The following is a 21,071-nucleotide window of genomic DNA, read 5'->3' as shown; positions in this document are numbered from 1 at the left end:
AAAACATCAGGAGTTAGATGAATAATGTGATATAAACATACATCTGAGGCCATTTCTCATTTTGGCGAACAAAGTAATTCTTTCAAAATTACTTTGTCAAGCTACGAATTGCGGAGGAAGTATGCTAATTGCTTGGTTTCCTGTATTCTAAATTCTGTATGGAAGCTGAATTTCTATTTTATCCTTTAACTGCTATTATCCTTAACTATATATTTTTTGCAAACAGGGCCAAATATTTTGCAACGAGTCGATAAGTATAAACAACAAAAGTCTTTAAATAAGTGTCATATAGTTTATAAAAGTTCCCAAAGCGGAGCGTTCTTCTGATAAATTATATTTCCTCTCGATCTCGCGGCAGAGCAGAGACAATCTAAGCAAAAGGTTGTAGGTTCGACTCTGTGTTTAAGGCCTCTGATGATGAAATTTCGGGCTTTTGACAAATAATGTTAAAAAAAAAAACGTACGTCTGAGACCGCTTCTCATTTTGGCGAACACAGTAATTCTTTTAAAATAATTTTCTCAGTCTACGAATTGGAAGAAATGCATCTCTGTTTATCCTATCCCTTTATTCAGGATAATGCAAGGAAGCAGAGCGTTTACTGCATCCATTGGTAATACATATATAAAAATCTATAGATTTTTAAAGAAAGTTAAAAATTTACAATATGCACCATAATAATCAGAGGGATGATGTATGATTTTGTTTAAGTTCGCTGTAGTCATTTCTCTGCAGATGAAATTCTTGCTTTTATTCATTTCCTAATGCTTTTAAGTATTGAAATTTTGCATACTTTATGTATTTTTGATGACAGTACTTTATTCTTATCGTTTTAGTAATTAATTATCAATTTATTGATTAACTTCATTAAGTTTTAATTACTTACAGGAATTGATGGCTAGTAGGGAATACGAGAAAAGCATCTGTTCCATGATTTCGTAAAATGCATAAGGAGCTACAAATAAAAGTCTAAAAACAGAAGTTTATTAAAATAGAAAATTACTTTTTATTAACGTAAAAATGAGCATATAAAAATTTGAGCCATATTTTACCAAAATGGAGAAAACCTTTAACCGCTATTTATAAGCATTTCTTGCAAATGCGGAAAAAAATTTTGCAGCGAATCGATTAATGTAATCAACAAAAGGTTATGAAAAGTGTCATATAATTTATAAATGTTCTCAAAGTAGAACATTCAACAGAAAAATTATATTTCTTCTCAACTGAAATTATATGCCATTGGTAACTGTATAATTTACATTTTCGCTATACTTCATGAAAGCGCTTTCGAGCTAGGATGGTCTAACGGAGAGAAGAAATTGACTTGCGGGACGTTTTGGATTGGATTACATAAAGAAATCATATGATTATGTAATATAGTAAATATATAATTATATAAAAATATTCTTGTATCAATTTCTTTTTAATTATGTACAATATAAGTAAACAAACAGAACAACACCTCATACGCTTATGGCTTTCCATAATCGTTTCGGTTCCTAATATTAAGAAAGGCAGGAAAAATAATTTCAGTCTACAAGCGTTTCGCAAACGCAATGATTGTTCTAACTCATATCTCTCAATTGCTTTGAATGGTGTAAATGCTTTTTGAACAATATTTACCCTTAAAATATCGGTGATATTTCACTTAAAATCAGGAAAGTTTAATAATCCATAAGTTTTTTCTAGATTTTTATTTAGAAGGCGGAAGCTCTTGTGGTCTCGTGGCAGAGCAGAAATAATCTCAGCGGAATATTGCAGGCTCGAGTCTGTGTTGAAGGTCTCTGATGATGAAGTATCTGGAATTTGATGAATAATATAAAAAAACATGTATATGAGGCCGTTTCTTATTTTGGCGAACCAAGTAATTCTTTTAAAATAACTCTGTCAGGCTACGAATTATGAAGAAATGCATCACTGTTTATCCTAGCCCTTTATTCAGGATCATGCAAGGAAGCAGAACTTTTATTTCTTGACAATATATATAAAATTCTATAGATTTTTAAAAAACACTAAAAATATGCCAAAATGTCGCATAATAATTATAGGGATGATATGCAATTTTTTTAAGTTTGCTTATTTTATTTTTATGCTGATAAAATTCGGGCTCTTTTTTTTTTTTTTTTTCCTTTTATTTCCTAAGGCATTTGGGTATTGAAATTTTCTATACTTTATGTATTTTTCATGGCACTACTCTATTTTTATCGCTTCAGAAATTAATTATCAGTTTGTTGATAAATTTAATCGCATTCAGATGCTGCAGCCTAGCAGTGAATACGAGAAAAGCACCTGTTTCAGGATTAAGAATCCATAAATAAATTGCTAAAAAATAGAAAATTATTAAAATAAAAAATCACTTTTTACTAATGTAATAATATGCATACTTCCCATCTTTTTTAAACAGTAAATTTCTTACTTTACTTTTTAGACCTTTAAATTTGAACCATATTCTATTGAAAATGGAGGACATTTTAGCCATTATTAATAAATATTTCTTGCAAACAAGTTCAAAAATTTTGCGAAGAAGCAATAAATATAATCAACAAAATGTTTTAAATAAGTGTCATATAATTTATAAACGTTGCCATTCAGCATAAAAATTGTATTTCTTCTTGGTTCGCATGATATGTGATTTCTAATACTTAATATTTTTACTACATTTTAAGAAAGCACTTTCAAGCTAGGATGGTCTAACAGCAGTGCAGAAACTGACTTGTGGAACGTTCTGGATTCGATTTTATAAAGAAGTTCTGTTACTATGTAGCATCTTTTCGATAAGGCCCTGAATGAAGTGTAAAAATAACATTTTTTATCATCACATCAGACCACATCATTTTTTATCATAAATGTAAATGATTTTCAAGTAACTTTAAGGGAATTTTCGCAGTGAAGTAAAGCATCCTTCATTTATCTGTATGAAATCAGCACTTGTCTTATCCGTTATTTGAAATTAATTAATTCTTATCCACTAACTGAATCTAATTAATTATTTCATAATGACTTCGCCGAAATACTCATAACGAATTAAAACATATTGGATTTATGTTGTAATTTATTCTACGAAATGAACGGATGCTGATGTTTAGACTCATCCCCTAGTGAAATCTTATCATTACAAATTAAAAAATGACTTAAAATAATTAAGAGATTCTATAAAAATTGAAGGAGTACTGTCACTTTATTTGAATTGTTTCATGTTCTTTTATTTAATCTAATATCGTAAGGATTGTATTTCTTTTTCTATATATAAATCTTGTTATTCAAGTAGGGGGGGGGGCAGCTCAAGTGTGGTCCTCTTCATCTGACCACAGTTCAAAATTATTACGAGGTCTGTCCCAAAATAGACCTAGTGTTGCTTTAAAACGGAACGATAGTATAATATGACTACAATATAACTCAGTATTCAAGTATAATTATATCAAAATAAATAACACCTTAGACAACTAAATTATACGGATTAATTCATAAGAGATTTTGAAATTGTCGTTGATAACAGCGAGAAATAGTGAAACTATGCTTCAGCTAATTTCAAATTCTTATATTCTCGACAAATTATGCCCCTAGATGTAGACCATAATAGTCTGATGCACGCAAAAAAATTACTTCAGTGGGTTGTTGCTATTTCAAATCTGTGTTAAAACCTTGCAATGGTCAGTTTCACTAACTTTCATGAATAAACTGAGGAGAAACTTTTATTTGAGACTGATTCTTCTTTTGATTAAATACCTGATTACTTCAAAACACTTGAAGGGATACTGACAACTACGTAAAATATCTGAGATTTTTCTAACCATTGATTCTGAAGTAAGTATAAAAGTATTTCTAATTTTTTTCTGTCACCGTCAAAATCTGCACTTTTGAAGATTTCGAAAAAAATTAAATAAAACTGAAATATTCTGTAATTTTTGGAAGAATTTTCGACAATTTTGTTCAAATTAATTTATTTAATTTTTGTTAATTGGGTATTTGTTCTTTCTTCATTTTCTGATGCGCTAAAGTTTTGAATTATTATTTTTTTTTTCTGCACATCAATTATTTTGGATGGCAATACAGTATTTTTTTCTTAGAGGATTTAATTATCATATTATTCATTAATCAATTAAAATGTTTATTATTTTGGCATTTGAACTTGTGAAAAAATTGCTTCTAGATTACATAACATTTATAAAAATAACGTAATTAAAATCTACGAGACTAAAAGGCAAAAAAAGCATTAAAATAAAATGAAAATAATTCTGCTTTTAGAGTAAAAATCGAAAATCGGATTTGTAAAAGCAATTTTCGATCGTTTTTTCATTATAATTTAATATAAATACATCAGTAAAAACTCATCCAAACCGTAAACAAATATTTATTATTCAAATTATTCAAATATCTATAATATTTAAAAAGAACTTTTGTAACTTTGATTCTATCCGATTCCTTTTTCTTATGTCCGAATTCGATTTACAAAATAAATTATCACTTCATACACGTTTATCTTGATAATAGTCTCTGATAAATAAGTAGACTGTTCACGGAGAAAAAGAAAAAAATATCGATTTTCAAAACAATTTCACATTCTCGGTGCATATACAAACTGATGCTTCCAACAGCTGAGAAGGTTGCAAATGCCCTTGAAATATGAAAGATATTTTTTTGTAGATCGGGGAAATTTTATTCGTTATTTATATGCTACATTTGCGGATAAAGGCTGATAGTTTTTTTTTTTTTTACAGATAAATCGAATAACGAATAATAGCGAAGCCTATTTTATTAATAGGGCTATATTACGCGCATTATATCCCAGGACATATTTGACTTTGCATGCGCATTACTCTGTATATTATACGCGCATTATACGAAATAATGTGCATGCGATATCAAGTATACCCTGGGGAAAGAGCGTTCAATAGCAAAACTATGCTTCAACTAGTTTCTAACGACCTACTGATACTTTTACTTATTATTTAACTAGCCGCCTTTGGCGACCAGCCGGTTCACCAATCTTAATGCTCGTTAAAATTTTAATAATTAAATATTTTATGTAACTCCTATTTTAATATCTTCTTCATCAAAATATTTTAAAGCTACAAATTTTGATAGTCATATAATTCATTCATGATATTATAAAGGCCTTCAACCTTAACGTAATATATATCTCTCTAATTTTCTTTTAGCTCCCGTAGAATTTATGCTTTAAATTAAAGTGGAAATGGTTAAATTGCAATTAATATAAGGAAATTTTTTATACTGAAACGAAGCATTTTTTTTAAAAAATATGAGTACTGAAAACAGAGTCGCTGAGTATTTAAACTAAACCTTATGGGCACTAAAGAATATCTTTCTTAATTTATGTAATATCTCAAGAAGTTTTCTACAAAATTTTCTCAGATTCATCATGAACTGATCAATTAATTAACAATGTTTAGTTTTAAATGCATGAAACTCTAAGAAAATAAACAGAATCGTTTAAAATAATTGGTCGAAAACAGGTTAAGCCTTCAAAACGTCCTTATCCGTTGTCAACAATCAGAGCAAAATGCGCATGCGTGAATTTTCAACGCCAGTTATGGTAACGCAAATGCGTGAATTTTTCTACGCCAGTTGGGGTAACGCTATGCAGATTAGAAATTTTTTATTTCCTTTATTCTGTTTTATTTTAATTCAAAAGTACTTCAGAATGAATCTGAAAGGTCGATTATTAACAATTTTTAATTTTTAATGCATCAAACATTAAGAAAATAAACAGAATCGTTTGAAATAATCGACCGAAAAATGTTAAGCCTAGTCTCATTACTGTTGGGAAAAAAACTGAAGCCTTACTCATTTGGCGGTGGGGAAAATTAAAAGATTTTTTGGCGGGAAAGTTAGTTTTTAATTAATAGTTAAAATTCTAATTAAAAATTCAAAAAAAAAGGAACCCCAGGTGCACATTCCCGATCTCCAAGGTATACATGTATCTAATTTGGTAGTTGTGGGTCAAACGGTCTTTTCTGTAGAGCGCCAACACACACACACGCACATTGAGCTTTATATAAGTATAGATTACTAATACTATACTTATTATTTGATTTCACTACAATTTAGAGCATTCGCAGCGTTCCTTGATGGTCTGATAACAAAGGAGGAATTACTTGAATAAAAGGTAAAGGGTTCGATGATGTACTGACATTTACGACTATGAATCTCTAAAAACTCATGAATTAAGTGGTTAAACCTTATATTTGAGACCGTCTCTATTATTGCCTAAGTGGCCACTTACTTCAAAATATCTTTATGAAAATACTAAAAGCGAAGTTAAGCATCTTTTATTTTATTAGCTATTTACTTTGGAGCATGTGCGGAAGATGAATTGTTGTTTCATCAATTAATAATCTATATATCTTCAGATTTAAGAAAAAACATCGAAATTAATTGAGATAACCTTTAATAATTTAAGGGATTTTAAACACTGTTGTTTAATTTGAATTGTTTATTGTTTTAAAATGATAGATTTCGAATTTTCTCTCAGTTTCTGATTCGCTAGGATTCTGAAATTTTGTAGATTAATGCATTCTTGATGACAGTTTAGTCTTTTAATCGTTTTTGGTACTTAATACTCAGTTTACTAATTTAATTGCTTTCTGATTACAGAGAAGTGGAGTTATCTTATACGAAAATTCAGAGAAAAATTGGTTTCACGACTCCACAATATTCGTGGAAATTAGTTATGAATTTAAGACTAATTAGAAAAATGTTGGAATTAAAAAATAATTGTACTTTTTTAGCACATCACTAAAGAAGTGTTTCTCAAACGGTTCTTTTTAAATTCACAGATTTATTATTTTAAATATATATTTGAGCAACTGCATGAAAATATAAGAATTTTTTTTCCAAGTCAACACAAATTATCTGTTATTCAAATGAAGCATATATAATAGAGTAACACGCTTTAGTAATTTTGCACGCTTTGCTTCTATCCAGTTTCTTTTTCTAAGGTACAATATCAGCTAACAAAACAGAAGGTTTTTCACACCTTCGCGCCTTTCTAAAGTTATTCATTTTCCTGTTACGCGTAACGATCCTATGAAAGAAAATATCTGTCTGAAAATAATTTCCACTTCATCAGAGAATATTCAAACTCTTAACTCCCAATTGCTTTAAATAGTGAGATTTTCTTTTCTCTTTTTAACTCTTGAAAGGCGAGCAATATTTTACCTAAAATAGTAGAAAATCTTTTTCTTATTTATATGCAACTCTTGCAATTAAACTTGAAAGTTCTGCAACGAAATGAGTAACAGCGTATCTGAATAAATTATAAAGAATATTTTACAAATGATTGCCACATTATCTTAGGGAACAGGGTGAGAAAGCAAAATTATATTTCAGTTAGTTTCGAATCATCTACTGATTGTAATAGCATGTTTATTATTATTTTTCAACTTTTTATGACATTGCATGTAGACAATGTTGGATTGACCGAACAGAAACTATCTGGGCATAAAACTACTGTTTCGATTCCGTATGATCAAATGCCATTACGTTGATGAATAAAGGGATAAAAAGCATGTGTCTTAGGTATCTTTAATTTTAATTCTTAAACACAGAAACTATCTGAGCGGAAAGCTACGGTTTCGATTCCGTATGATTAAATGCCCTTATGTTGATGAATAAGGGGATAAAAAGCATATATATTAGATATCTTCAATTTTAATTCTTAAACACTTAGAAGGTACAACGGCACTTAAGTAAAATATCTTCAATTTTTCAAGCTATTAACGAACAAGCGGATAGCGAAAACAAGCTGAATTTTTATCTCATCCACCATTAAAATATATTCCTTTAACGATAATAAAAAAAAACATTAAAATAGTTGCGAAACCCAATAATAATTGCAGAGATTTTTGACACCTTTGTTAAACTTGTTTCAACTTTGTGGAGAAAGAATTCGATTTTTACTCACTTACTTTTGCACAAAAATTTTGAAATTTTTACACTTAACTTATTCTTGATGACATTACACTGTTTTAAAGTTTTTAAGATAAAATTATCAGTTTATTTATTAATTTGATTAAATTGGATTTCATAATAAATGGTGCTTTTAAGATAAAATTATCAGTTTATTTATTAATTTGATTAAATTTGATTTCATAATAGATGGTGCCCACCATAAACTTGAGAAAGAGAATTGGTTTTAAAATACTATTTATATTAATTAGTTATAAATTAAAGATTTAAAAGGGAGAATTTTATTAAAATAAAAAATAGTTCCTTTTTAATACTTGAATAAAAACATGCGTTTAAAAAAAATTTTTGTATAATTTTATAATTTGCGACGCAATTTTTTTCAAAAATAAAGCAAACGTTTATTATTTAAATAAATACAAATATCAACAATATCTATGCCAAAATCTGTATCTTAGTATGTATTATTTTTCTGATTTCTTTTTTTATAAACAATAACAGAAAACAAAAAAGAACATCACTTAATACTCTCACTCCTTAAATCATTCAAATTCTAACAAATTGAACTGACATGGAGAAAAATATATTATCAATCTACAAAATATTTACATATTTACGGTGCCCATTCAAATTCATAACACTCAATTGCTTTGAGCGGTGCACTTCTTCTTTGTCCTTTCCACCCCTCAAATAAGGACAATATTTTGCTTAAAATCAAGGATAATTTTATTCATTCTTTATAAGAATAAAAAATTTTGCAACGAAATACCTAAACTAAACGTAGTCAACCACATCATTTGCAAAAGTGACCCAGTCTTTGTAATCTTCCCAGGGTAGAATGTTGTTTAATATCAGTTTCGTATTATTTACCAATTGTAAACCCGGCATGGCCCAGTGATGATGTCTCGACTTTTGAACAGGAGGTTTCAAGGCCGAGACTTTCTCCAAAGCCAAGGACGTTATCCAAGGAGGGTTCCAAGAACAAGACCTGATTCTACCGACAAACGGTGGTATAAGTGTATCTGATGCATGCCAAATCCGTCGGAGCCAAATATACATTTAAACTATTATTTCCCAATCATTTTAAACAGTTCGATTCTCTTTTTCACCTCGTACACCCTAAAATGTGAATGATATTTTGTCTAAACTGGTAAAAATTTTCATTCCTTATTTATACCTAACCCTTGATATTGAATTCAAGTAGTTCAAGTATTCAAATAATTTTGCAACGAAATAAATAACATCTTATACAACTAAATTACATGGCTTAATTCGCATACGATTCCGAAACTGTCCAAGGATACAGTGCGAAACAGAAAAACTATGCTCCAAGAAGTTCGAATCATCTACCGATAGTAATAGTATCCTCATTACTCTGTTTGCAAATAAGGTTCTCTGTTGCATGCCGCAATGAACTCGCGAATGAGTAGGTACTCGTGAGCGAAAAGTTGCAGGTTCGAGTCCAACGGCTTGTGATGATACAATTCTTTGATTTAGCACAATGATAGAAAAGCACACATCTGAGGCCGCTTCTAGTTTTTATTAAACATTTAATTACTTCAACAAAATTTTGAGTGGAATTTGACAATTAAGTAAAACATATTGGATTTTTCTAGCAATGAGTCCTAGAGCAGGTATGTAAATTGAATTTTTGCTTCATCCACCATTAAAACCACTAAGGATTCTTTATGTTGATGTAGTTTTATACTTGCTGTTTTCCTTACACTTTATGGCAGCTGTGCAAGTTTTAAGCGGAAAGTTTCGTGTTCAATTTTGCACCGGTGTAATGATGATGAGGCTCCCAATTATTGATAAATAAAATGATGAAAATGTATATATGAGACCCTTTTTGTTTTATCCAAACTGTTAATTACTTCAAAATGAGTTTGAGAGAATACTGTTAAAGAAATGAAGCATTTTGCATTTCCTTTATTATGGAATAAATATCTAAAGACTTCAAAAATTAAAATTAACTGCTATATTCCATATCGATCGGAGAGAATTTAGGTCCTTTATTTAATTTGATTTGTTTCATGTATGTAAATATGAAATTCGATATTTCAGTTGCTCCTAATCAGTGTCGTAACTTAGGTGGGAAAGGCAGGACACATACCCTGGGCGCAGTTGTCAGGAGACGCAAAATAAAGGAATAAATGCGTTGTATTTAAAATAAATTAAGTTTCTAATAAGATCTCATTCCCAAGATTTAAAAAAATTAAAACCCTTTAGCCAGAATAAAAGAAAATTTTAAGTTTTCAAGGACAAAAGGCTTCTCTAATGGGGAATAAGGTCTTATAAAAAACTTATGGTTGCATAGAGTTCATAGAAGTTGCTTAGAGTTGTTAAATAGAATGAGTTACAACAAAACTCATATTAGATAACTACAGTTTTATTTATTTTATTTATATTTATTTAATGCTTGAAGAGGAAGGAGTAAAGATTTAAAATCTTTCTAATTTATGTAAAATAATATCGTTGCTTTTCGATTCAAGCGAAAGCAAAGAACACTCGACAACAGCATAACTAGAGACTGTATAACATTAATTTTAAAATCGTTCAATATGAGTATCAAAGGTGTTTCAGGAGACGGTCGTTTTTCAAATATCTGGGCAGTAAAATAGATTATTGGAAACTATGTTTTTGAAAATTGAATCATATTTATATAAAGTGTATTTATTATTGATATAACCAAGACTTATATTTCAAGATAAAATAATAAAGAGAAGTACTCATAATAAAACTAAATTTCCCAGCTTTTCTTATTTGGAGAGTCAAAAGATCGCATTCATTTTCATTCATTGAAAATTATATTAATCAAAAGAAAAAAAGATCAACAGTGTTTCTGAATGACTGATCTATTGGAATTTGGATTAATGTTTTTGCTTGCAAAAGACGGAAATAGTTTTCATTAAAAATAAAAGGTTCTATCATGGAAATTTTAAGCAACAAAAATTTATATGATTTAGGATTGTGAATATATAATATCCAAATATCACATTTTACCACACACCTTTTTAAATTTGTTGTTCTTACTTTTGAATTATGCGAGGCAATTCTTTTGACGATAGCAACATCAAATGCAACCTTTTAGCTAACTAAAGCGTATATTTTCATATCTCATAGTTTCAGTGCGACAAAAAATACTGTGATTTAGTTCTTTTGAGTATAAACTGACTTCAACGAAATCATAAACATTTTCACATCGATAAAAGAAAGACGAATTTGCAGCATTCCCTACGCCTAAAACCTCCAAAATTATTCGTAAGTAATGTAACCCTTTTCTTATATATATAAAAATACTTTTTTACTACAATTATAACAAAATGCAAGATTTTATAACATAGATAATATTTTTTGTTTTACACAAAATTTACACATTAATAATATGTTAATTTTGATTCATCTTTGAGTCAGATTTTTAAGATTTTTTATAATTAAATATATTTTTATTTTTCATTTCGTCACAAGGTGCTAGATATTTTATTAAATGTAATTAATTTTAAATTTTGATAAATAAATTTAACGGTATGTTTGAAATAATTCTGCATATTATTATGAATATTAACTTAATTACCAAAACTTTTGAATTATTTTATATGTATCAACAAAAAAATTACTTCAATGTTGTTTCCGTAGTATGCCTAAGAGCAATAAAATAATATCTTTAACTTTCTCATAATTGTTGGTATATATATTCTTTTTCGATATATTAAGAGATTTGTGCACATTTTATATTTTTTAAAGTATGATATAAATGAAAAATATTTTTGATTTGATCTCCATTAATGTATTATAATTCCACAATAAAAACAATTTGGCCTTATTTGAATTATTAAAATCAGAATGAAGAAAATTCTCTGAATATGATTAACATAAAACTTTCTAAATGATTTTATAAAATTTGTTTCCTGAATATTTTTTTGAAATATTCTTGTTATACATTTTATATTCAAGAGAAGTCGATATATAACGATCATTGTGATCATTACGATAAATGTAATGTTTAAATCATTTCAACTCCCAAATATTTTATATATTATTATTTAGCTTTAATTGCACTTATACTCTTTGTACTCCTCTGTATAAAGGGTAAGATAAAAATAGGGGCCGCGTTTAAACAAGAGAGAGAGAAAGAGAGAAAGAAGGGCCCTGTTTGGGCATTTACCCTGGGCGTTCTTTTATGTAGGTACGCCACTGCCCATAATGCACTACTTCGCTTTCCGCTCAAAGGAAAGAGTAAGATTTTCTACAACTTGTTATTTCATGATATGTTAATACAGAGTATCTAAAGAATTTCTTTTGTAGCAATAGAAAGTTATAAAGTCACTTATAGTGCTTAAAAAAGTACTTTAGCAATTATAATAAAATATTTGAAGTTTATTTTTGTGCTTTAAGTTCTGTAAGTATAAACATGTCATGTGATTCTAAGTTTTAGTTTCGACATTACTAATTTTGTCCTATAAGAAGTCAATCCCGCATATTACGTTAAAGCAATTATTATAAATAAAACCACCTATTTTTTTATAAATAATCATACTCTTTATTTAAGTGCAGAAATGTTATCAGTGGTCACAACTGAGGTTGGAAACCTGCTATGTTTTATCATGCACTCCATTTATATCTCCATGTAAATGTCCATAACAATAAGATTTGACAAATTCATAGATGTTAATGATTGTCGTCATTCATTGTTTTGTTATTCAATACAAGTACAGAGGTTATAAAGACCATACTTTTCTTATCAGGAATAATAATAAGAATTTTTTTAACTTAGAATAAGAAGAAGCAGAAATTATAGGATTAAGTGCGTAACAATTGCCTATACGACTTTCCTGAGTCCCATGCCAATATCCATACGGTAGTCCTTTTATACCAGACATTAATAAACATGTTCACAACCCTTGATGCACATTCAATAGTCACATTCATGTTTTGCATATAGTTATCAAAATCTTCTGAAATTATTTCTTGGGTCCTCATTCATTGGACTGTGTCATCGATTCTGTCTTAATGTCTCTTTTACATGCAGCAGTGAATGAACTGACGATATGCATAAAGAATGTTTTACATGGTAGCAAATGTACTGCCGCATGAGTATTGCCCATGTGACTAAGAGAAGTCATCTAGAGCATTTTTTATATCAGAAACAAAAATAGTTACATTTTTTTCTCTGGTATTTTCAAATTGTTTCTATCATTGTTTACTAGGAAGTTATAGTCATTTATGATTGTTTTGAATAATGCTATATGATTCAATAAAGCCTCTCAGTTTTTTACTGTTATTCAGAAGCAGAATTCGGGTTCCAAAAAACGATTTACCAAAGAAGTAATCAATCATTCAAGATTAGTGCGACATATATAGAATGGAAAGGGAGTCATATGTATTGTTCTTTGAAAAGTCGAAGAAGCCATATTTAAATATTCCTGAATTAGCAGCATCATTCTATGGAAAGTTCGAATGGGCTTCTTAATTCCTATCAAAAGAAACCATTAAGATGAACAGTTAAATTACTTCCTTCCTTAGTAATGACATCAAGTAAGTTTATCTCTCATTATCTTTCTTCATTTATCAAGATTAGATGAACAGGAAGATGTACTCAAGAATCTGTTAAAAGCTCGACGGGCAGCTTAACAAAAAGCCCTTCTTTCTATTCTCCTTTTCCCCCAAAAAGTCGTATAAGCTTTTCTTTGTATTCTTGTTATCGATTCAAGTTAACAACTGGATCAAGTACGATAACAAAAAATTCTTCAAAACAAATTAATTTGGACATATATGTCGCTTCTCTTAATATAAATAAATGAGCAAAAGTTTAAAAATATACCAAGGATTTCTGAGGACGACCTTTAAATTTCAAACCACGGACAAAGATGATTTGATATGTCATTGCACTCGTTATGAATAGAACTCGTAGGAATAATGACCTATATCAACTAAATGAACTTGAACTTACACATAAGCCTATTTAGTGAAAGCAGTCGATTGTAGATAAGTATATTTTCACCAAGGACTTCTGAGAGCGACCTTCACATTTTGAACCATAAATGAAGCTGATTTGAGATGTCATTGCACTCGTTCTCGATTCGACTCTCAGGAAAACAATCTAGACATGCAAAATTAACTAATACATAAATCTATTTAATGAAGTAAGTTTTCACTTAGGACTTCTGAAGACGACCTTCATATTTCAAACCACAATCGAAGATTTCTTGAGATGCCATTACTCTCGTTATGAATAGGACTCAAGAATAGCAGCCTATACCAGTGAAATATACATCTGTATATGTTTACTAAATGAAAGTACTAGATTTTTTGGAAGGAGACTATAACTTCCGTCAGGTAGCATAGGTTGTATCTGATGGCTCTTTCGGGCTCATATGTTACTTTTCGAGACAGTCTTTTACAAAATATTTATAAAAATGCAGTCAATTAGTTCATGAACATTTAAGGAACTATAAGAAGAAAGAAATAGACATTTCATTTTATTCATCCCGACGACGTAATGACGAAAATTCTGATATTTTGAAACATGCAGATCTAATATATCATTCTAGATTGATCGATGTCAACTAGAAATTGTACTTCTGCTTATAATATTTCGTGAGGCTTCAGAGTATTCTATATTAAACAGTATCTAAATTGTACAATAGATTACTATGTACTTGTAAATTTTCGAAAAAATGAGCGCGAGAAAAATATATCCTTTATCAAGATCAATACCTGACCAAAACTTAACGATAATGCCCATTGTATACCTATCTACTGGGTTTGCCATTGCAAAATTAATTATAATTCATCGATAACTGTAACAGAAGTTTCATGGTTTGTAATACCCATGAAAATCATGCTGTGTTCACATGCTATTAGATTTTGTTCTATGATAGCAGTTTTCAGTGCAATTGATTACATGAATACAAAAGCAATAACGGAAGTTTATTTATAAGACATGCAAAATTTTCTATAATTATTTTCGATTTATCATCAATAGAAAAAACCGTGGAACATGTTAAATGTGTTATCAATGAACAATATCAATCCATAAAATCACTACCAGTTTTTTAAAAAGAATGAATAAATAATAATAAATTAAGTATAAATTCAATTAATTTGATGATAGGTACTAAATAGTCAAATTATTTGAATATAGTTCTAATTCCAGGCTTTTTATCAAAAATTCAATCGAAATTGCTATTTATTTGAATGTTTAAAGTTCTACACATTGTATTAAATTCGGTAGATCGCTTAGACTTCTTTCCTCAATATTGATCAACAGTAAATTGTTTGGGAAAACACTACAGGAGACAGAAACGGGTGAAATCAAGGCCTCAAAGACAAAGCAATAAAATCGTTTTATAGGATGAATTTTCGTCGCTGGAATATGAATCTTCAATGCGGTGAGTGACCCCGATTAAGTCTTCTAGGAACCCTTTAACATTGCAAATCTCCTCTATGCCATCTTGATTTCCAAAATTAGAAATGTTTAATTAATTTTAATTTTAATTCTCTATAAGCAGTTTTAAGTAACAAATTTTGAGAAAATTTTGAGAAACGCAAAACATTTAATTGCCGTTCATTTTCAAGAAACATGGTTTCAATGTCTAAAATATCTTCAATAGCTATTACAAAAAAAAATTAAGATTTAAATTTAGAAGTAACTTTTAAAAATCATAAAACTTTTTTAACACTTTCAAAATATTATTCAATTACTCAATTTATGGATATATTATTTAAGTGATAAAATAACATATTATTTTATAATAATGAAAGAGTATAAGAAAATCACAAAAATATTTAAGAATGCCGCTAGAACAATGTTCTAAAATTTAAAATCTATCCGATTTTAATTCAAATAATAGAGTATACAGCCCTTGTAAATTAAATGAAAGCACAAAAGTAAATTAATCTGAAAACACTGCAAAAAATATCAAGATCTCTCTTTCTTAGAGCAAAAATTTACAAATACACTTTGTGATTTCATTAGAAAAAAATATAGACGAATGTATTTTTTTACTAAGGTATATTTTTTATAATATAGAATCCGTATTAATGTACATTTCTATTCATTTATGTAAAAAAAAATTACATAACATTTGAGTTAGATATTTTTCATTTATTCCTGAATTTAGAATTTTTAGCAGCAGGCTTTATATGGCGAGAAATGTTGCGTTATTAATTTTATTTTCAATGAAGTGAATCATTTACAAGATTGAAGAAAATAGGACTGAATATTTAATGAGTTTCGTCTTATGTTGTAGAACGAATCATAATGACCTGAAAAACGAGGGTAAAGGGCTTCAAGAAAGATTCCCTCATGTGTTTGTCCCTGATGCATACTAATATTGGTTGCACCTTACAGATTCTTAGAAAACCGGTCAATCGTTTGCCGTCAATCACGATCCAAAATAATGAGGCCGTCACTTCAAATCGATAAGTTATTCTGACGAAGCAAATTAGTAAAAGAAAAGAATCTAAAAGAATTTTAAAAAAAAATGATGAATCTGGAAAAAATTTGGCAGATTAAAAAATACCAAATAAGGGCCAAAAAAAAATCCAACAGCACGACCTGATTATTGTTTGTGTGATTCACTTTTAGTTATAAGAAAGATTGATTTTTAATTTTGTTTTCCTTCATTCTGATTTTATTTTTCACAATTTTTGGAAAAATGTCCAAGTAAAAGACGCAAAAACATTGCGATCTCTCAAAACTGAAATAACACATTTTTATCGAATTTAAAAGGCGTTTAGCAAGTAGCATTAAACTTCATTAATCAATTTTTCATTAATAAGGATAAAGTTAAAGGAAACTTTCAAGGATGAAATAATATAATTTTTTTCTGTGGAACTTAAAACACATTTAACTGATATAATTAATCAATCTTTTCATAAATCAAGAGCTCAGGTTAAGGATATAAAATTTTCAAGGAACGGAGTAGAGAAGACGAGAAATATCTAAATAAAGGGCCTTCGATTATCTTGATTTGTGTCACTTATTTAAGTAAAACGATTTCGAAAATATTGGGACAAAAATTTTGGAGAAATGAAAAAAAGAGAAATAAAAGTGTTTAATATTTAAATGTTTTATTAGCTGACAGGTTGCTATAAATTTAAATGAGCACATTAGAAAGATACGAGATATTTTGAGAATACAATAATATCTAGGATTTCCTTACATATAGTGATATATTTATGGTATATAAAAACATATTAAGAAAACTTTTGTGCAAAAGGGTAATAAAACAAACCATGATTATTGAGTTCATAAAAGAATTTTGTCATTTGTGACCCATACAATTTTATATATTTTCTTTTTTGTATTCTTTAAATACGGTTTAATGATTGTTACTTACTTCAATTATGACGATATGAAAATAAAAGAGGGAAATCAATACAAATAGGTGGTTAAGAAGTCTTCGGATAAGTAAGCAAATTCTTACTTATCCTGGGAATTTGATAACGATTTGGAGTCGCGTTAGATAATTCCATTCCGATGACGGGACGTACCTCCAGCAGAATGAGTTGTATCTTGACTGGTGATATCCCTTAGGATTCCACCCCATTGCATTTCCCCGGATGGCTAGGCAGGGAAGGCTCAGCCATATTATGATCATAACTTACAGGTGCCCCAAAAAAGTCTACACACATTAAATAATTATAAAATAAAAAAAATTATAATATATTTCAAAATTTCATATTTCAAATTAATTTAAACAAATGTATGAAATATCAAAAACTGTTGGCCGCTATTCCTCAGACACCGCTGATAAAATTAGCTGATGGAACTGTAAATGATGAAAAGTGTGTCAAATGGCATTTAGGTTCATTCTCTTTTAATGAATTTTATTAATTTGTTTGGTTGTAGCTACTTTAAGCTATATGTACTCACAGATATGAATATTATAAATATTCACAGTGATGAATCTATTAAACCGAGATCTTAAATATATGCGCTTATTAGATGGAAGGGAGTTCAAAGCTATTTGTTTGTCCTAGTTAGCTGTTTAATATAATTTCATAAAAAAATAAGCTTTCAAGTTGAGATAGTGAAGCGAAATTTACCTATCCAATTGGAAGTACTATTTTTCTTCAGAAATATCTCTTGAATGCATGATATAGCCCATTTCTGTAATATAATTTCAAGTACATGCCACCATTCATGGGAATCTCAAAGAAGAAAGACCCAATTAATTCATATGCTAACAAACTGCCTCACATTATTTACAGAAAACATTACATTTTTTTATCATTGTCACATTATTTACAGAAAACTATATGGTATCAAACAATCAAATGAGAATATCAATCGATCGAATATCATCTGCGATTATGATGATTGACTAGGTCATTATTAGTGAAAAAATGGTGCTTTAATAGTAAAAAGTTGTAATACTAAAAAAAAAAGTATTGCTATAATTAAATGGAATTATAAAACTTTTGACAATTGGTAAAATTTTACGCTTGTATTTCGTAGTTTGAAGTATGAAATTTTGTTGTATACATTTAACTTTATATATAATAGTTATTCTTAGTGTGTATGATTTTTGGCATTACCCTATAAATATAAAAGCTGCAAAAATCCAAATTTTAAAGACTGTGCCTTTAAAATCTATCCTTTCTCAGTAATCGTCTAGGTTATTTGCATTTTAGATAACGGTTCCCTCGTAATAATTAAAAGCAAACATTTATCAACAAAATTTTTAAAGTTCATATATCAGAAATATACTTCATAATTTTCTTCAAACTGCATTTGCCTCTTCTCCCTTTTAAATCCTTTTTTTAAACATTCAAGTGAAATCCTTTTTCATGAATTTTAGATACGAACATGATAATAACAGAATTTATATCCGATTTTTCAGTAATACTAAGCACCAATAATTGAGAAAGTGTTTTGATTTAAAACACTTAAAACTTCACAAATCAATATATTTGATGAAATTCCTCAAATAATTCCATTCCATTCTAATCCATCAATACAAGCAATTTTTTATAATTTTTTAAAATTTTGACACCAAATGAACCAAACTAAATTCGAATTATACAAAAATTAGAATTACAAGATATTCGAAATAGTCAAGTTCCACTAAATACAGAGCTTAGAAATTTAAAATCCTTCTCCTTATCAAAAGACATTACGTAAATATTGTAGAAATTCTAATTGATTCAAGCTGCAGCTAATATGTAGCTGTGATAATGAATTGCAGTTACGATTATCTCTAAAGGCACCACCAATCTTCTTCCGCTGATTAAGTTCAACAGCGCAATTAGAATACGACGAATTTGATCAATATTCAGGCAATATGAAATGGTAGCCTGAAAAGGATATAACCATATATTGCATGGTCTTTACAAAAAAGTTCGGTAACAAACTTTTGATAACTAAAGCCTAATATGACCACAAAGGATTAGCTTTTTTTAATTGTAATTTTGAAAGGTACTTAGCGCAATGGGTACAAAATCTGCAACATCATGGTATCATTTTTCACCAATCATATGTTATTATTTCAATAAACTGCATTATTTAATTGAAATCGCACTGAAATGCATTTGCATTTTTCATTTCAACATAAAAATGCTTACAATTTATCCAAACAATTTTCTACTTTTCCATAGAATCGCTTAAAACTACTTCTGCGGTGATCTAATGCATTTGAGACTTAATTGGAATGAATTAAGAACAATGAATTAAATAAATAAATAAAACAATAAAACTTTTCTCTTTTTTAAAAACCTTTGAACATGTTATGAATTATATTATTTTGTTTTATTGAATAAATGTTGTATCACATCGCTTTATGCTGTTTCTTTCTCAAAATGTTTTAACTATTTATTGATAAATTTTTAATGATTAAATTTTTAATTTAATAATGTATCCAGTTTTAATAAATAATTCCTAATTTAATAAAAATTAATTTTTGATTTAACAATTTTAAGCTTTTTTTAAATTATCAACGTTTTAATTGTAATTATAATTATTCTAATCAGAATTAATCACTGTTAATTTATTGAAAATGTTACAGCGATTTTTAATTTATAAACTTTGGCTTTCTCTTGCTATATTAGTTTTAGACTTAATTTTTGTTAAATATAATGTTTAGGCTAATTGAATTAGTATAACACCATCCGTTTCGAATAAGTAAATTAAACAGGTAAGATAATTCAATGTATAAATTCAATTCTTATTCATAACATAGTCTTTACTACTTAACTGCCTATTTTGAATACTATAATTCAACTGTCAAACACAGGATAACAAAAATAAATCAATCAGCACTTTTCGTCTGGTACCCTGAATCATATCTTACAAATTATGATTTAAATATAGATAAAATAAGTTACATGCGGCTGCTTATAATGAAGAAAAAATGACCGTTAAAATTCAAATGACAAAATGAAAATTAAAAAAAAAATAATAAACACCTGTTGATTCGTACTCAGAATCACATTTTTCATAAGGTGTTCATGCGCTGATAATATCACAAGTTGTCACCCTAGCAATTTACAAAGAACTCTTTACGAAGAAAAAAATAATAACAGAAATTTAAATATCAGGAATGCGAAAATGAAAATAAGCAAGTAAACTTCAATAGACATATACCCTGAATCACATTTTACACAAGGCGATTCATATGTAGATAAGATCACTAAGTGAGTGACACAGATACCTCTAAATGTCACTTTCTTTATAAATATTTTTTTAAAAAAATATTGACATGAAACTTACCCCTACTATCTAAATAAGATGAAAAAACTCCAGAAAAACTTGATAAATAAAGAGCCAAAGTCCAGAGAAACACAAACCCCTTCATTAAGGGAGGATCCATTTTCCAAAGAATCGAGCGTGGTTCTTTGTTGTGTGTAATGGAAGCCACAGGAAACCTGGTCAAAGTCGTTACCCAATTGGAAGCTCAATTACGTCCCCTCGCGTTCCGATTAAGACCCGTTGGAGTCATTCGATATCGCACTTCCTTTGGAAAGGCACAACATCCCCATTCATGGGACCTTTGACCTTGGTAAACTTCCCGTTCGTCACTCTTAACTCCTCTTAAGACGCATTCCAAGGAAAGGAACTAGCCCCAGCTTTCATATCCGAAGTGGCACAATGGAATAATGTGTCAGTAATAAATCAGAACAGTTCGAATAAAGGTATATTCCA

General features: G+C 28.8%; 1 protein-coding gene across 1 annotated transcript in view; it reads right to left on the bottom strand.

Annotated features, from left to right (window-relative positions):
• Positions 1–20,796, bottom strand: part of LOC129958363 (zonadhesin-like) — a 211,230-nt gene extending 190,434 nt beyond the window's left edge. Inside the window, exon 1 of the mRNA XM_056070797.1 lies at positions 20,640–20,796. Within this exon, the coding sequence (XP_055926772.1) occupies positions 20,640–20,739 (100 nt within the window). The 5' untranslated portion in view covers positions 20,740–20,796. The remainder of the gene's footprint in view (positions 1–20,639) is intronic.
• Between the last annotated feature and the right edge of the window lie 275 nt (positions 20,797–21,071).

This window comes from Argiope bruennichi, chromosome X1 (genome assembly GCF_947563725.1).
Source record: "Argiope bruennichi chromosome X1, qqArgBrue1.1, whole genome shotgun sequence".
NCBI classification, from domain to species: domain Eukaryota; kingdom Metazoa; phylum Arthropoda; class Arachnida; order Araneae; family Araneidae; genus Argiope; species Argiope bruennichi.
This window is presented reverse-complemented; position numbering and strand designations above follow the sequence as displayed.